We start from the raw sequence: 19,133 nt of genomic DNA, 5'->3' as shown, positions 1-19,133 counted from the left end.
TGCACAATGTTAATGTGAAGTACTGCAACCTGTAGCATGGTGCTGCATTCACTACTGAAATTCAGTATGTACATTCTCTCAAGCTGTTCTCATGTTGAAATCAAGGTGAGCTCACATACTGTTCTAAGAGTGATTTGTCACTGGCTTGAATGATGTCACTCTGTATTTTGTGGGGACCACCACAGTGAATCCAGTGCTAGCCAATCACAGGCTAGGAAGCAGCCAGTGTTAAGCAGTGGCTGGGTAAACAGCTGTTATGAGGTAAAATCTAGTTGCAGTGCATCGAGCACTAGCCAATCACAGGCTAGGAACCAGCCAATGCTAAGCAACAGCTGGGTAAAAGAGCCATTGCTGGGCAAATCATACAGCAATACAGACTATGATGTGTTTTCTATAGGTCCGACTCAAGATTATATGAGAAGGTATACAACTCGCAGGGTCATGATGGAGGTATTGAACCTCGCCTCCACATGGGTTTCTACCATACTTGAAAGTCAATGTCAAAATGACATTGCGACTGACGGTTAGTCAATTGACACCAAGACTTGCTGACTGACTGACTGTCAGTCACAATGTGACTTTGACTTTGACTTTGAAGTAAGGTAGAAACCCATGTGGAGGCAAGGTTCAATACCTCCATCATGACCCTGCGAGTCGTAGGAGGCAACAGAAAGGGAAGTCTCAAATCTGAGACAGTAAAATATGGTTGCAAGTACCAAGGGACTCGAACCCAAGAAAAACTGTGCCAGCAGCATATACAAAAGACAGACCCATCATCTTGTCAGAGAGGGCGCCCCACAAAAGCAAGACCGTAACTGTCAAACGGTAATAAAGGGGCTCGACATCAAGGCTTACTGACTGACCATCAGTTGCAATGTGACTTTGACTTGAAAGAAGGTAGAGTGTGTGTGTGTGACAATTAATACAGGCAGTAGTATTGTTATATTATTAGTCTTCAGCCAGTGACTTCAGTTCTTCAAGTTTGTCTGTATATTCTGTGCAGCTACAATAAATTTCTATACACCAGTTCAGTAAGTGGTTGTCTCTACATACATACGACAACCCACAATTTGAACATAAATACCTTCAGTTTTTTATTGCTGCATGTTTGGTGCAACATTTTCCTTACATGTGCAAAAATTTCACAATTTATATGCCAAAATTGCCAAAATGATTACTTTTTCTGTGGCCTTTTCAACCCTCCAGCATGGGAAAGGGGTGCTTAAATGGCACCAGTCACAAAGTATTAAGCACGGGGATAATTTTATCTCTACTTTCTTACATATTGTCTTGAATGTTCTCACACATTAATGGCTATACACAAGGTTTGGAATGGTAATTGGATTTATTGAACACTTATAAATAGTAACTACAAGCGATTATAATGCTCTTGCTAACTCATGCACTCAACTTCACACTACTTGGCTGACATCAGCAGTGTTAATTCAGTTAACCTTAATCGGCCAGGCCATTTAATTTCTGGTAGGGGCAGCTGGACGGAGTTTATTTAAATGCCCGCCCTTCTAGAGCAATGAAATTGTAAGCATGTTTCTAAAAATGGTGTGATTTCTACATTTTTTATGATAAACGAACGAAATGAACGCTCCTTTAATGTAGAAAGAATATAGAATCAGATATTCTAATTTACAGATTTTAATATCTGTAAAAAATTTTTACAGTGATTCCCAAAATAAAATTTCCCGAAATTCATACATTTTCTGCACCATGAGTATTAGCAGTGTAAGTCCTTGTGGCGACTTCACATTCAATGGTATCTCTTGTTGTAGCTTATTTATCGTATGGGACTCGCTATGCACGACTGTAGGCGTCTGAAATTCCTTGCTGCCTAATGTGTTAGATAAACACAGGAGTTAATTCTCGGAATATGGTGTTGCCAGTTCGGTCATTCGTTCATTCATTGCAGTCAAACCATTGTGTTTGTAACGATTTTGAAACATCGCAATATAAGGTTAGCCACCCATGACATCATGAAGCAGATATTGGGTTCAGAGAAGTCGTGAATGAGATTTTTGTATGTGTGGGCTCGAGGTTAAAATTTATGGCTTCTTATCGTGGTCTAAGCACAGAGATTCATTGGTAGCACTGCTAGAGAGCCGTATACACGACGACGTCGTATGGAAAATGCTGAAATGAGAAACAGCTGTTCAATGACACAGATTCGGACTGCTATTCAACCGATTCTGAATGTGGCGTGGAAGGTTGGTCTTCTGATGCCTGAAATTGAGAAACAGCTGTTCAATGACACAGATTATGAGAGGGGCGAGCAAAGTTGGAATTCTGATTCCGCGGACGACGGGTCATCACCTTCGTCGGCAACTTGGGGACCGCCAGACCAGTGTGGCTGGAGAGGTGTGAATAATTATTCCGGTGTAGCTGCGGGAATAAATATCATTGCAGCTCGACATCACTGGCCTGCTTCCTCTAAATCTCAACTGAGGTGTCGTGTGTGCTTTTCGTGTGGGAAGCGNAAGGCTGTCACATTATAAAGGTTGTGACCAAAAATTATGTAAATAGAAGAACAATTTATATTTTAAATTTAATTTTAAAAAAATCTTTACACGCGTGGAATGCGCGACATCATATGATGTCGTTCTTAAATTTGTCCTTACTTTTAACGTCATATGACGTCCCTAGATTACATTAGATCATGCAGGAACGAAGGCTGTCTCCTTATAAAGGTGGTGACCAAAAATCATGTAAATAGAACAATAATTTATATTTTTAATATAATATTAAAAAACCTTACACGCGTGGAATCCGCGACATCATATGATGACGTTCGGCCAGCTGCCCTAACTTTTAATGACATCATATGATGACGTTCGTCCGATAAAGGTTCAGATGTTGCATGGCGAATGTTAATTTGTGCAGTTGTTGGGAAGAAAGAACCAAGATTGCCCAAATTAATCAGCAGGTTATAACTGTCACCATCATTTTTACTATCAGGTCCAGTTGTCTCAGTTATTATAGGTACTGAAAAACAAGTGACAATCCCCTACTCCTCTCTCCAGAAGTATCTTCCTCCTCCATGTTGATATATATGTTTATGTCTCATAATCTCTCTAGAACCCATTTCAGCGAGTTTTTCTCCACTTTTCTGTATTATGTTACAAAAGTATTAATTGGTGATGCTTTCATTTATGTTTTAATTCCTTTTTCCAGCCAGTAACCTGCCCTCTGTGTAACAAAACACTCCTCAGCTAGTAATCTTTGCACTACCGAGTATTCATCTGAATATTATAAACTAAAGATGCTACAAAGAAATATAATTAATTATGTATTATGTATGTGAGCATCCTGTGATCTACATTCTCAGGAGTGGTTGCATGGTTTGAAATCCTTCAAGACAAAATTACTTTGATTTCTCTGCATTTAATTTGCTTTAAAAATAACTGCAGTACCATATGTTTTAGCCATCTCTGATCTTTCCTTTAGGCAAGTAATTGCATTGATGTTTAGTCTACACCAGAAGAATTTAATTGAAAAGAATTTGTATGAAATTGCATTGATGCCAAATTTAGTCACTAGATACCTGTGTTGTATTGATACAGACTAAAGGAAGTCTGCTGTAAAGAATATATGTGTTTTATTTAAGAAGGGAGCATTCTGGCACTTTTACAGGTATTTTTGTGTTCTTAGTTTTGAATTCCTGATTCCTTGACCTTTCCTTACAGTGCATTCTATATTGTTATGCTCTGGTTCTTATAATATAATAGACTGTAGAGAAATTAAAATGGCTGTACCCCGTCTAACATACTGAAATGTAATATAATTTTCCCCCTTCTGACATACTAAAATGCAATGAGATTTATGTTGAAGTTAAATACTGAGGAAGAAAGTAGCGTGATAACACCACATGCTAGTGTTTCAGATGTGGTGGTAGGAAGGTTAACTTTCCAATTTTTCAGTGATAGCAAAACTATTCAGCCTCATAGCACATGAACAGGAACTATTTCTGATGTTCAGAATGTGAAATAACATTATTTTGTGTGTGTGTGTTGGGTTTTGATGCAGATTTTAATTTATATAGAGAGAGGATGAAGTGTGTTCATAAACCTGCCAGTTCATCCTCATATTCATCTCACAAAGCACGTAAATGGTTTGACCTTTACTGAACTTGATGTCTGATGAACTGAATTGTCGCTTCATGAGCCTACCAAATCGAAGTTTCAGTTCGGAACAGCCACCTGAGGAACCTAGGAAAGTTAAATATAGTAGGGAGGTTGATGTATGAGTAAACACAGGGAAAGGACATGTTGATATATTGTCACTTGAAGCATGAGAGTATAATACTGTAAAGATGAACACACAGTAGGGGTATAGTTGTAAAAATGAAAGTGCCAGGGCCATCCAGCATGGAATTCCAGGTTGACAGGACTGAATATGAATCATGGTATGGAGCTGTTCTTGTTACCTTGCGCTAACTATGCTTTTAAGCGCAGAAATGAACAACAAACAGATCATGAAATGCACACAGCTAGAGCTATCTCCACCAGTCTGTGAGCTTTACTCGTGCTATGCTGTTAAATTAACTAGAAGCATCATATCAGTCATAGGCATGGCACACAGCTATAGCTATCTCCACCAGTCTGTGAGCTTTACTTGTGCTATGCTGTTAAATTAACTAGGAGCATCACATCACTCCTAGGCATGGCACACAGCTACTGTCATTGATCACGTTGACAGTCAATCCTGCAGGTTGGATAATACATCAAGTCATGTTTGATTCCTTTGCTCTTTCGCCCGCAGATACTAAGCTAAGGCCAATCTCAGAGATTGGTGGCAATAACTATACTAAGCTGATGCCTCTACCACAGAGATCATAAGTTAAAGAAGCTGAAGGAAGTCTTTATGTTTCATGTTGTTGTTTTAAGTAGAAGAGCAGTGCTAGAGTACAAAGGCAACAGGGCACTGCCCTGGCTCAATTACAATTCTTAAAAATATGTGGAATTGTTCAGGCATTTTGGAACAACAGAAGCAGGTGGAAATTGCGTTTGAGAAGGGATTAAGAGGAGACTGAGAGGTGAGAAATGTGTACAGAATTATTTGAAAAGTTTGAAGGGAAGCCAGCTTCTGTAAGACCTAGGTGTAGGCAGGACAGTATTAAAATGAATCTTTGAAGGAATGTGATGGAAAGGTGTGAGATGGATTCATCTGGCTTGGGATAGGGACCAGTTGTAGACTGTTAAGAACAAAGTAATGAATTCGTGGGTTCCATACACAGTAGGGAATATCTTGAGCATCTGAATGATTAGAATTTTTTGCTCCATGAGTGAATTAGTTGGAAAACTAATTCTGATGTCACAGATAACCTCTTCATGAATCAAGAAGAATTACGTATATTTGCTGTGCAGACAACCATTCTGCGAACCATGGAATTAATTAATATTTAAAGAAATATAAGATCGTGTATATTTTATGCCCCTGTACCGTGTTTTGCTGAACTGTTTACTGGCTTTGTAAACAATAAGTTTGTATCTGCAATAAACAAATGCGAAAACTATCAACTAATATAGTCTAAATGGAGTTTTCATCTCTGTTCTTGTCTGTAAAGTTAAATATTATTTTGATTTATATCTTTTGAAAGTCGTTCGAGTCTGCACAACGTGTCAGACATCCTTGTGATGGGTGGTTGCCTTATATTGGAATCACTGGTTCTGTTTCACTGGTGTGAGAGCAACGGGTTGGGACCTCTTGGTGTTACTGGGATGTCTATGGGAGGACATGTAAGTGCTTCATAATTTATTATGTCTAATACAGTGAATTATGTATTAAGACAGTTGAGGAAATGAACATTTTGTATTTGCAAGATTTTTTTATGGATGCCAAACATCCTGTGTAAACAGGATTTCTTTTAATAAATGGATTGTGACTTTACTTGCTAAGTAGTGGAAATACAATGCTCATTACAGATGTTCAGTTTCTACATAATCAGTGACTTCATTTAATTTAATTTTGGGTTGGAATAGCCCAGTCAGAATAGCAACTGGCTGGGATAGCTCAGTCAGTGTAGCGATGGGCTGTGGGCTGAATAGTTGGTGTTTAGTTCCTACCAGGGGCAAGAGAGTGCTTGGACTGGCTCTGGGGCCTATGCATCCTCCTACTCAGTAGGAACCATGGGGCTATTTCCCCGGGGATTATGTGGCCAGGGCACATTGCTGGTGATTGTTTTGTAGGTCCACTTGTTTTGCCACATTAACTTGCTGGCAACCACTACTGAGATTTGCTCTTACATGATCTGCCAAAGCTACTGGAAGTTGTACTACTGTCAGTCCAAGTGCAGATGTAGTACATGGTTGGTGGTGCTCTGGCACATTTCAGCCATGCTGTGCAAGATGTTCTCAGCAACACCTATCATAACCAGTGGATAGGTAGAGGACCCACTGCATGGCCTCTGCATTTGCCAGACTTGAATCCTCCGGATTTTTATTTATGTATGCAGTCATGTTGACAATGAAGAGGCACTTCATCTCACTGTGGATGCCTGTCGGACTACGCACAACTAGCCCAGCATCTTTGATTGGATGTGGGGTTGGTTTTTGATGAGATGTGTCAAGGAGTGCATTGAATCTCATGGAAGACATTTTGAACACTTACTATAAATGTCCTCTTTCGGCTATAATGTACAAATTAAATGTTTCCAGGCGCGTGTTGATATGGACATTTTTGCTTGTTTTGATATGTGGAATTTGTGCCCAGAGTATGTCCACACCTTTCAGTTACACTCTGTATATGAGCCACAACACTTTTAAGGGATGAAAAAACTGCATTTCANGTTTCGGAGTAAAAGCACACAGAACCGGGAAAGGCTCTCAACTTATTGCATTAAAATCCGTTTCAATATTATCCTTTCCTGTTTTCCTTTAAGCAATTCCAGCTAAATGTTTTTATGCAAATCTCATCTCTTACATGCGTGGTAGATCTACTTGTCCTGGTCTTAGCATTCTCATTAATTAATTAATTAATTAATTTATATATTTATTTTTTACTTATGATGCTTGATATTCTATTTGAAGTGACTATAAAGATTATTGTCTTCAGGGATGTAAGTCTGTGTAGTCTGGTGGATTGACTTCAGATGTGAAAAAAATGTAAACAAGTTAAAATCTTATGTTTGGAGGGACAGGTTACCACAGCAAGCTCATGGGACATTGCTTTCCCCTGTCTACCCTTTGACCATGTGTTGCTTCACTCCAGTGCTGCTATTTCCCCTCACCTGACTACTGGCTAGCAATGTGCTCTGTGCATCTTCAAGGTCTTGTGCCCTGACAATGGAGGCAGTACATTTCCCCAGAAACACTGGTACCTATCTACTGAACTAAACAGCATCTCATCCCAGAAGACAGTCTTTAATTTGCTTATTTTAATTGCAGATGGCTTCATTGGCGGCAACAAATTGGCCTAAACCCATCGTTCTTGTGCCATGCCTCTCATGGTCCTCTGCAACACCAGTCTTCACCCAGGTATGCAGTATATGTTAGTCGTTAATTACATTTTCAAGAATAAATAATCTTTATCTGATGATTGTGGGAACTTTCATCTGTGATGTTTCCAGAGACTGTATGCTTTTCTTTACACTTTCCTTCACATCCATTTGTCTGGTCAGATTGCTATAAGTTGCAGTTAACCATTCTATGAAATACGAGTACATAATCTGGTCAAACCTTTTGAAATATCTTTTTGTGTATTTCATGTAAGTAGGTAAGTTAATAAGTAAGTTACAAATGGATATAGAACATAAACAATTACAAGCACTGATTTGAAGAATGCTTTTATTTCTCAACATAATCTTCCTGTACATTGAGGCACATGTCCTATCGTTTCACAAGCCCATGAAAACGAGCAGCATAAAACTCTTTGGGCTGCTGTCGGAATCAGGCGGTGACTTCCCTTTCTACAGCTTCATTGTCAGGAAAATGTTCAGCTGAAAGATGATGTTTAAGAGGGCCGATTCCTACTGTAACATCCTCGGGAAACTTCGTAAGGCCATTCAACAGAAGCGACCAGGACTCCTCACCAAAGGCATGTTGCTCTTGCATGACAACGTGCATCCCCATACTGCTAACAAGACAAATGAGATGCTGAGAAATTTCAAGTGGGAAGTCCTCGAGCATCCTCCGTAGAGCCCCGACCTTGCTACAAGCTACTTCCATTTGTTTGGCCCTCTTAAACATCATCTTTCGGCTGAACGTTTTCCCGATGATGAAGCTGTAGGAAGGGAAGACACCGCCTGGTTGTGACAGCAGCCCAAAGAATTTTATGCTGCTGGTTTTTAGGGGCTTAATTGTACAGGGAGATTATGTTCAGAAATAAAAGCATTTTTCAAATCAGTACTCTTATATCCATTTGTAACTTACTTATTGACTTACCCTTGTACATAAAATGCACATTTTCATATCTGCACACAGTCATTTCTGAAGTAGAAAATAATTTGATATATTACTGGACTCTGCTTCTTTCTTTATTTGGAGTTGTGAGAGGTGTTATTTCTCTTTCTTTAGATAGATTCTGACTGCAAAGAAATATCCTATATTCTTAGAAAGGGCATTAAATATTATTTTTAACCTGTCTTCTTTCCTTAAAAGGGGGTAAAATGGCTTCGTAGGCCACCATGTTGTGGGTCTATGTCCATTTCAATTTTTGAATCGATTTTCACCAAATTTGGTTGGACAAATGCCATCAGAGGCCACTCAATGTATGTTTTTATTTCTTACAGTCAGCGATAAAAGCATGACCAATGTACAGACATACTTCTCCCCTACCTGTGGATCTGAGTGACCATTTTCCTTGTAACCTATCTGTATAACCTGCCAGTATCCCCACTGCACTCACTTGAAACCTGAAGATGGAGACAGTATGTTCCTCTGAAAATGTTGGTATCCATGTACTCTTCAACAGTGTCACAACCAAGAAAACCGCAATGTGAATATGTGCAGTATATGTAAAAAATATTGTATTTGCTAATTATTGAGGGTTGTAACTCCTTGCTGTTCTAGGGAGTTATGAGCCACTCGATTAACTGGGATCTGCTGTGCTCACAGTATTTTGCTGAGGATGTTTACCGGGAAGAAATCACAAAGTTGGTCCGAGTTGATAAGGTACATTTATAAGACACATACTAGATCAACAATATCATATGATTATGAATCATGGACAGTGTCAGAAAGGAGACTAATTTCATCAGAAATGCATTTCATGAAGGGAACTGCAGGATATTCCATTTAACTTTCAAAACAACAAGATCAGAAGAGTGTAAATCTCATATGTGAGATATGAAGTTCTCACAGCAATGAATATTAATGTTACAGTCTTCTGGGCTGTGATACCTTGTAGTTTGGTAGAAAGATGCATGCATCTTAGAGGAAGCTGCTTTTGCCATCGTCAGTGTAGAAGACTGAGGCAGTAGGATTCTCCAGAACCTTGGTACTAGGTACATGAAGAGAGACTTTCAGATCCAAATGAGAATTCTGATAAATTTTGAGAATGGAGACAAAAATGAGAATTATTTCTACTAGACCATTTTTTTTAACTTCAGCCACCATTTATATCATTAGACTTTTTTCACAGTGCACTAAAGTGTCCTTCCTACCACTTTTGATATCACATCCTTTTCCAATGCAGAATTTTTGTAAATCATGATGTTAAAGGACTCAATTCCAGGCCATTCCCTTTTCACCATGGGCAGAAGGAGGGAGTGAGACAGATTTCATTGAAGATTTTATTTATGCTGGTGTTGCAAACTGTTGCAGCTCTGATGAATTAGATAGTTGGCATGCTGTTATACAAAGCAATCTGAAAACTTTTGAAGTTTGAGTAAGAAAGATCACTGTTAAAATCAAGATTGAGATTGCTTTCTTCCCTCTCATTTTATCTTAAAAGTTCAGGTTCACACATGCCTAGCTGATACTTATCAAACCGCATGGCACCAAATCCCAGAAGACCACAGCCTTATAAATCACATTTTTACTATGTATCAGTAAGTCATACAAAAATAAACATTTAATATGCCTTTTTAATTGCATGTTCTGCATGAAGATTGCTTTTTTTTTTTTTGTTGTTGTTGAAGGATGCATTCCGAGCTGGGCAGTACTTTGCAAAACATTTTCCACAAAGCATGGATCACATCCACAGACTTAGCAGAGAAGAGCATGAATTAAGCAAACAAAAGGAGTTCTGCAGAGCATCGCAACTAAATCCCAAATCTGTCACCACAGAAGGACACAGTGATAACAGCAACTTTAACCAGCAAACGAATGAATCATCACCGTCAAACTGTCAAGCAGTCATCAGTAGTTGTAATGCCTCTGGAGCATCAAATTATGAAGTTTATAATCCATCCTCAAACAGAACTCTCAGATCAAAGCTTGAAGTTCTTGCTGCAGAATCAAAATTAGGTACAGCAAATTTGATGACAAGTGCTCTGAAAGGTTCAGACCTGATAAACACATCAAACAATGTTGATCATCCTGACATAAATATAAATTTAAGTGTACCTGATCAGGCATCTGAAGTTACGAAGACAAAAGGCAGTACATTAGAGAGTCCACTAATTAAACAAAAACTTTTGGACCTGAGCATCTTAACTCAATTAAGTGAGTCAAAATCAAGGGTCTTAGGTTTCAGAAACAGGGATTTAGAGCACAAGAGCTCTCTAAGCGGTGCTTCAGTGGAAAGAATTGATAAGCTGAAAGGTAATTGAAATTCAGTTTGCTGTTGGATTACCCCTATAATACTCATTAATGAAACAGAACAACACTTCATCGTCATTGTTGTTTAGCCAATATTATGACCACTGCCAAGCCAGTTGACAGTGGCACATAGTGAAAGGCTGTTACAACAAATTCTAGCATGCCACAAGTATTCTGTTCATCAAAACTGAATTTTGTTCCAATGAACAGCAATTAGAATACATAAATCTTGAAACAAACAATATTATGTGTTAGAGTGACTATAAGCGGGTTTTGGATTGGATATTAGATTTATTAACCACTTACAGGTTCGTAACTATGAATAACTATAACAGTATTGCTCCAATGTTGAATGTGTATCCATTGCCATAGTTATGGGTTTACCATTTTTGTGCATTTATTTACATTTCATGAAATGAATGCATAGACTGCCTTTGTGGTCTAGTGGTTAGAGTTCCTTGCATTCTGCCATACACACGCATGGTCAAGTGCCATTCAGTTATGCATCAGATATACTAAATAGTTTTCCTGGGGAGTAAAGCGTGGTCAGCACGTAAGGCTGACACCCTTACCACCATCATTGAGCTGATTGTGTCTAGACAATGTGGGACCCTCAACGTCTCACAACCCTATTGGCCTTCATGGCCTGTTACAGGGATAGTTAGTTATTTAGAGAGGGTGGGTTTCCCCATGCACAGTGACCAGTTTGATCTATTGTGCTTCCCTTTATGATATTCTACCAGTCTCTATACCCTACCGATAAATGGTGCGTACCATCAGTCCCGCCGAGCAAGCGAGTTCGGCCACTTGCTTAGCGGTGTCTATAATGCTTCCCCCATCTATCAGAGGCCTTAGAGACTATTGTTGGGCGGGAAACGTCCTGGAATTTGGCTCAGTGATCCCCTTTAGGGATATGAGGTTCTTTTATGTGCCGTAAAGTTACGACACGGGACACACAGCTTAAAGTCCCTCCCGGAGGACTTGTTCCCTGAATTTTTCCGCCCTTAAAAATTCGACGACCTCCGCCGGGTATTTGAACCCGCGTACTACGAGTCATGAGGTGGGAACATTACCTCTAGAGTATGGAGGCTGCTTGTTACAGGGATAGCTTTACTTTACTTACTTTTACCACATTGTATTGTGTCACATCCTAAAAGACTGTAACATCAGTCATCATATTAACCATCAGTAATATTGGTCAACAGGTTCATCATGATATAAAAGAAAACACTTCAGAAATTAAGTCTGATACCTTGATTTGATAACTGCACATAGAAATTTTTTTATAATGTCACAATTTCATGTATTACATTTTGTTATGATGCAGAACGCTTTTTCATATTTATTTTTTCCTGTGTATTCCTATAATTTTTGTCAACTACAATGTGAGAAAATAATGTCTTATTAGTGAATGAAAGTTGATTTTCATGTAAATAACATTATTTCAGACGATGGTATATAACACACAGAGATATTGGGTTTTTGTACTTTATCCATTGTCCTGGTTTTAAGATAACTAAGAAAAACACGACATTTCAGAAACTGTGTTTTTCTTAGTTATCTTAAAACCAGGACGATGGATAAAGTCCGAAAACCCAATATCTCTTTGTACATTGATGTCTTGCATACAAAAGAGATGGACTTACCAAAAGGAGCTGTGTGTGTTGCAACTTTTTGATTATTTTTTTATGATTAACATACCCATTTTAGTCAAAAAGAGCTTCTTTCAAGTATGTTGTCATAAAAATGTGAAAAGTTATGCTGTGTAATTATTTGTGGAATTGTTATAAACTCTGTTTATGTACATTGAGGTAGCCCATTGACATTAGTTCATGCATGAGATATATATAATGTTTGTGTCTGATTCAGAAAATGTTAAGGAGAGCGTATCGCGCTGGCGCGAGGGTGAAGCGTTATTGTTCATGCATGGAATCATGGATGAATGCACGAACCTGCAGAATTTCTCTGTCCCTGTGGACACGTCCCTGATCATTGCAATTTGTGCAAGAAATGATGCTTATGTCCCAAGGGAAGGATGTGCTGATCTTACTGACATATGGCCTGAAGCAGAGGTGCGGATCCTTGATGCAGGACATATCAGTGCATACTTACTGCACAAACATGCTTTCAGGTAACAGTATTGCATATAACAAAATGTGTGTCTTGTAAGTCCTAGAAGTATGGTTGCCATCCTTGTCACTGAGTGTGCACGGGCATGACTTTGAAGAAGGAATAATTTTCTGTTTAAGAAATTAGATTGTATTCATGCATTAAAAAGGATGAGGAATGAGGATTTGAATTGTACCCCAAAACTGCCATAACGTAAGATTTTAAGCTTTGATGGTAAACAAATGTGACAAAAACTTCTCAGATGTTTGGCCATGGCTCTGTTGAGTTAGATACCAACTTTTCAGAGCTCACTTCTTTTGTCATCAGGGGCAGTGTAGTGAGCAGCCATATGTGACTGATACATATGGCAGGCTGTCCATACCTTAATATTTGCTCTTTGCTGTAGTGGCTATGACTGTTGCACATACTGGCAAGAGTACAAGTAAATTTCATAATACCTTATTCTGTATTTTACTGGGTCTGCAATAGGAAATGGGAAACAGAACAGTTAGATTCTCATGTGTATTGGGCGTATTTCAATTACCCATATAAATTCATATAAGCAAGACCTGTGAAGCCAGCAGAGTCACACTATCAAACACATTTCCATGACAACAATTGAATACAGCTATAATGGGAAGTGGTGTTTTCTACACAGTCCGTGCCAAGATGTCATGAGCAGGACAGTTAGTGAGAGTCAGTTGAGTTGAGTTAGGTGGTTATAAATAGTTGAGAGTTGTTATAGCTAGGGACAGGAAGAGGAATGTCTGCTGTTGGAAGCTGTTACCAGCCAATCAATGAGGACACAGCAGACTAAGAAAACTTAGTACATGCTGTAGTGAATTGGAGAGAGTGTGAATTGAGCTACTTTTAGTTATGATCTGTGAGTGTCTATAGTCAACTCAGTCATGTGACAGTATATTATTTTTTTCTTGTTACATAGCTGGCAGAATTTTTTATATGAGCATGTTATATTGTAATAAAACGGTTTTGTAGAAACTAACTGTACTGTTCCTCAGGTCATAACTCCTTCCCATTTTTGATGTTTATATTGCATCATGTATGCTGCCATTCCAAATCAGTGCAAGTGCCATTTACAGATATTTCCAGTTTAGTTGTTAAGGGGGTACAGACATGAACAGCATATATAGTACTGTAAGTTTCTCTTCCTTTTAGAAATCTGTAAACAGTTCTTTCTCTTTTTACAGAGAAGCCATCATTGAATCATTTCAGCGTTTGAAGAGGAAATACATAGACACATCGCCAGAAAAACAAATGAATTAGCATCGAGGAGTCATAACAATGAAGAGTGAAGTGTAGCGGAGAATGTTTGTTTTTAATTTGCATACTGTTTGGATATTAGTTTTGTGGGCCTGTGAACTAGGGTGGGGATGGAAGGGTGTTATGAGGTTACTGTGAATAATTAATAGTACCTCATACACCATTGTACTGGTGCTAAATTTTATTCAGAAACATTTTCTTGTCAGTTACTGGTGTGTATAAAACTGGCCAATATTTTCACCACTGCTAGTATTGCACAAAGCTGAGTCTGACCAGTATAAGTTATTGTTCCTTAGACAATTTAGATGGTATAAATGCTGCAAAAGGAGTGAAAGTCATAGAATTTTATATGTTTATATATATGTAAGAAGATATTTGCAAAGCGTCGCATGTCAGAATAACAATTTCTGCTCTGCAAGTTGAAGGAGTGTCCATGAGCACAAGTACTGGTCTGTATAAGATATTTTAGACATTAAAATGTACTAATTATGATATACTAAAGATTTATAGTCATGTAAATAAAACTGAGGGATTCTGTAATTTATTAAGTACCAATGTGATTAGATTTTGCATAAAATGATTTTAGACAAATTTGTGTCTGATATAGGCTATACTGATATTTGTTCCACACTAATTTTTTCTCTCATAATAATATACTAGTTACTTCCTTCTGTCTTACAGGGTGTTTCAGAATTGGGAAAAAATGGTTCTTTTTGATTTTGTTATGTTTTCTCATGGTTTCTAATTTGTGGGTTATCCTTATTTTAATGTCTCATACTTGTCAGATTCCAAGGGCTGATACAGACAGTATACATTATTTGTAACATCTACCTGTATTAATATAAAGGGTTCTCATGATGGTTATATTATGTTTGGCATTACTGAGTTCTGTATGTTATCCACTGTCTCTTATTCTGAAGGAACACAGGTCCAGAAACTGGATATAATTCCTTCCTCAGGTGAAAGGATGGGTCCATTAGAAAGAGCTGGTCTTAACACATTGCAGACCGGACGGGCCATATGGCCCTCTAAGTTTCCAAGCGTTGCGGACAGGGTGGGCCATATGGCCCTCTACGGTCACGTTATGTTGCAAAACGCTATATATCGCTGTGTGGCTTCATTGAATCGTAACTACTGCGTAGATGACCTCGGGAATGATTGCTGCCTTATCTAGTAACTCGACCAGAGTCATTTCCTGTCACAACCTAAACAAAATTGGCTTTGTTCTAATCCATGCTTGCACGTATGAACCACGCAGCTACCAGTTCAACATGGCTCAGAGACGAAAGCAGTTGCGATCTCTCGGAGGACAGGAAATATTAGATATGTTCTCCGATGAGCTATCAGATTTGCCAACTGCTTCGTCTTCTGATAGCGAGGCCATTATCAGTGACAGTGACAGTGACGGGGGCCACAGGGCTGCCCAAAATGTGTCAAGTGAAAGTGAGAGCTCCGTTGAAAGTGCGAGTGTCGGGACAGCTACATGGGATAAAGTGGACAAAACCCCCACTTTGGGAAAGTTTACTGGTGATCCGGGGGTGAAGCAGATGCCATCGGACCCAACGGACATGTCTGAAGTTGCGTCACTGTTTTTTGGAGATAGTTTCTTTGACGGAAGGGGGACATACTTCTTCAGTCCTGGAGGGATACTCTCGTTGTGAATATGGTTTCCACTATTCACAATTCGAGCATGGTCGATGTTCAGAGACGACACGGGCAAGTAAAGAAGCCTCTTTGTATTTCCGAGTATAATATGTTCATGAAAGGAGTTGATAGGGCCGACCAGTTCTTGGCCTGTTATTCCCTTCCTAGGAAAACAGTAAAATGGACGAAGAAAGTTGCACTGTGGCTTATAAACTGTGCAATTTTCAATTCATTTACGGTTTTCAAAAAGGTGAACAGAAATTCTACTTTGAAATACAGAGCATATCTGTTGAAACTGGCAAAAGCTTGGGCTACTGACGTCATGGTGGCGGCAGTACCTGCGTCAGACACAGACGTAGTGCAGCCGGGGCCATCTGTTCGCACCCGCCAGAGGCCTCAAGTAGACCCCCCTGGCCGACTCTCGGGTGATATGCGGAAACATATTCTCGTGAAAATTGTGAAGAGTGAATATTGCAAGAAGAAACACCCTTCTAGGCAGTGCCATGTGTGCGCAGAGCACAAGAAGAGTAGAACTGCCTACATGTGCAAATTCTGCGTAATGCCTCTTCACAAAGGGGAAGGTTTCCAGAGATATCACATGCGCAAGCACTTCTAGGAGCTCTGGTAAGTGTTCTCCAAAAATTTCAGTTCATAAAATTAATTAGGAGATTTTATATTAATTTTTAAAGTGAACAGTGCACAAGTTAGGGTAGTAGGTTTAAAAACGCCGGTCCCCAGGGTGATTTAAATGTTTAAACCACCAGTCCGCAATGTGTTAAATAACTAGACAACCTAAGTCAGTCAGCTGTACACCTAATCAGAGCTGATGCTAATTGCATTATGCTGGTTACATGTGATATCACTTTTTTGCTGTATTGCTCTCCATGAAATCTTCAATTACACTTTGATGTTGATTTGATGTTATAATTACACTCCACTGATTGTACTTTTTATCATTTGCATTGTTTATTGATGATTGGTATAAGTTCCATTGTTCTTACTATGTTACATTTGTTATTACGCCCCACAGTTGGTGTCGGTTCTGGTTGTTTCAGTAAACTGAAGAACTACTAAGGACTGCTTATGGGAAGTACATGATTTTGTAAGCATTAAAAATAATTGAACTCAAATGAGGTACTGGCTGACACAGGTTGTTTGTTATCGAGTTCTTGTGTAGTACTTAACATCAAGCACAGGAAAGGTGACTTTCAGATCTTCTTGTAGTCAGAAAAATAAATGTATGTGGCCTTATTTTGAAAGTTTTTCAAGTTCTGCAGCCCAGTGAATGTAATGACAGGGCTATGGGCTGGGTGGTTGGAGAGAGATGTTTGATTCCCAGTAGGAAGAGATTGTTCTCCACAGTTTTTAGACTGACTCTGAGGTCCACCTAGACTTCTGTTTAATGGGTTCAGGAGTTCTCTTCCCAGGGGTAAAGTAGCTAGGGTATGAAGCTGAACGCTTACCTCCATCTAGTGGTATGGTTAAGGAGTTCCATGATGTGCTTAATTAAGTACAGGGAGAACTTTTTTTATCTTATGTGGTACACTGACTCATAAATTTGGTTTAACTGTAGTCAGAAATTAGTGGGAACCCCTTGAATATGGAGATATATGTAACTGGTGCACTTTGACACTTCTGCCTAATAATAATAAATCTATTAAAAAGGTAGCAAATGCTACAGTTAATATTGATTCTCCTTGTAGGTCTGAACGTTTCTTACTTTCGTTGTATAGCATTGGGGCCATATCTGTCGATGAGTTCTTCAATTTCAGTCTTCCATAATTTCTTATTTTCGTCAGCCCATTTTTTTCTGGAACAGTTAATTGTGACTCGACTTGCCTGAAGGTCTGCTCAAAAAATCAAAGACCACAAAACATGTTGGAAAGAAATGAAAGTTTTGCAGACTGAACTGAACACCGCCTACAGGAAATACAAGGAATTCACCCATATGTTTCTGGCAGCTCACCCAATCAGCCAATCCAGTTTGGACATATCTCCCATCTGGTGTGCCATCACTGAAGCAGAAGTCACAAGACCACAACTTTGTCCAGCATAGATTATATGTGAAATTTGCGTTTTTATGTTGGTACTACATAGAATTTATTTCATTAGTGTTGGATTCTAGCTTGATAGTACTCTTGAGTTTATGGACTTGGGCCATTAAATTATGCTTGGCCACAGGCGCAAGGTTTCATGTGGAGTATTTTAATGTTTGTGGTTAGCTCCCACTGATGGTGTATGTTATGTTTGGTTTATCTAGTGTTTTTTTACCTGAGGAGGGAGACAAGAGTCCAATCTCTGAAATGTTGTTTTTAGATAAAAAAGCAGGATGATGGATAATGTCCAAAAACTCAATAATTGTACTGAATATAATATTAATTTGTTACTCTTGTTTTCACATATTTGAACTTGCCAGATTTTTAGGGATTTATTGGGTGTCTTTACATTATGATTTTTTCCTGCACTCTGGTGATGAGATGAATATATATACAAGGTGGTTCAAATATGACCGGGACTGATTTTTTTTTAAACCAAAATTTCCAAACACTTACTTGCACATGTCAGTCTTCAACGTACTCCCCTCCAGAGTCAACACATTTTTTCCTATGTTCTGGAAGCATCCTGATGCCCTTTTCAAAAAAGTCTTGTGGTTGGCGGCATATCCACTCCCGAACATTCTGGATGATGGTGTCGTCCACAAACCGCATGCCTTGCAAGTCTGATTTGAGCCTTCCAAACAGGTAGAAATCACTTGGTGCCAATCGGGACTGTACGGCGGATGTGTCAGAAGGTTCCATTTCAATTTCCGGAGGGTTTCCATTGTTGTTTTGGCCGTATGGGGGCGTGCATTGTCTTGAAAGAAGGCTACCCACTTTCCACCTCTCTTCCACTTGAATCAGATCTTTTCCTTCACGTCTGTTGCCAGGAGGTCTGAGTAATACGCTGCATTGACTGTTCTGGCATCTGTCAGAAAGTCTACATGGATAACCCCCTGCCAGTCCCAGAAGAACACTGCCATCACTTTTCCTGCCGAACAGCTTCTCCGCGCTCTTGGGTTTGGGAGAACTGGTATGCCGCCACTCGCGTGATGATTGCCGGGACTCTGGAATGAAGTAGTGCACCCACGTTTCATTGGTGGTCACTATATACTTCAAAAATGCTTCACCTTCGTCTTCAAACTGCCGTAGGAGACGACTGGCAACTTGCATGCGCACCATTTTGTTCACGTCTGTCAAAGTGAGTGGTACCCACCGTGCATTCACCTTGCGATAGTGCAGGTGGTATTTCATGATGTCTTCTACACTACCAACACTTATGGACAGCATTGCTCCAAGTTCTTTGATAGTGATGCGCCTATTCTCACAAATAAGTGCGTCTGCACGATCAATG

The 19,133-nt window shown here is 39.2% G+C and overlaps 1 protein-coding gene across 3 annotated transcripts in view; it reads left to right on the top strand.

Annotated features, from left to right (window-relative positions):
* The window catches only part of LOC111871213 (protein ABHD18), a 29,546-nt gene extending 14,583 nt beyond the window's left edge, over positions 1-14,963 (top strand). For 2 of the 3 annotated variants that reach the window (XM_023864139.2, XM_023864142.2), the window contains 6 exons: positions 5,609-5,747; positions 7,395-7,484; positions 9,018-9,119; positions 10,088-10,712; positions 12,579-12,840; positions 14,027-14,963. In XM_023864139.2, the coding sequence (XP_023719907.1) occupies positions 5,609-5,747; positions 7,395-7,484; positions 9,018-9,119; positions 10,088-10,712; positions 12,579-12,840; positions 14,027-14,102 (1,294 nt within the window). In that variant the 3' untranslated portion in view covers positions 14,103-14,963. The remainder of the gene's footprint in view (positions 1-5,608; positions 5,748-7,394; positions 7,485-9,017; positions 9,120-10,087; positions 10,713-12,578; positions 12,841-14,026) is intronic. The other variant, XM_023864141.2, reaches the window with a different exon arrangement.
* Positions 14,964-19,133: the final 4,170 nt, after the last annotated feature.

Source organism: Cryptotermes secundus, unplaced genomic scaffold, assembly GCF_002891405.2.
Source record: "Cryptotermes secundus unplaced genomic scaffold, Csec_1.0 scaffold573, whole genome shotgun sequence".
Lineage (NCBI taxonomy): Eukaryota > Metazoa > Arthropoda > Insecta > Blattodea > Kalotermitidae > Cryptotermes > Cryptotermes secundus.
This window is presented reverse-complemented; position numbering and strand designations above follow the sequence as displayed.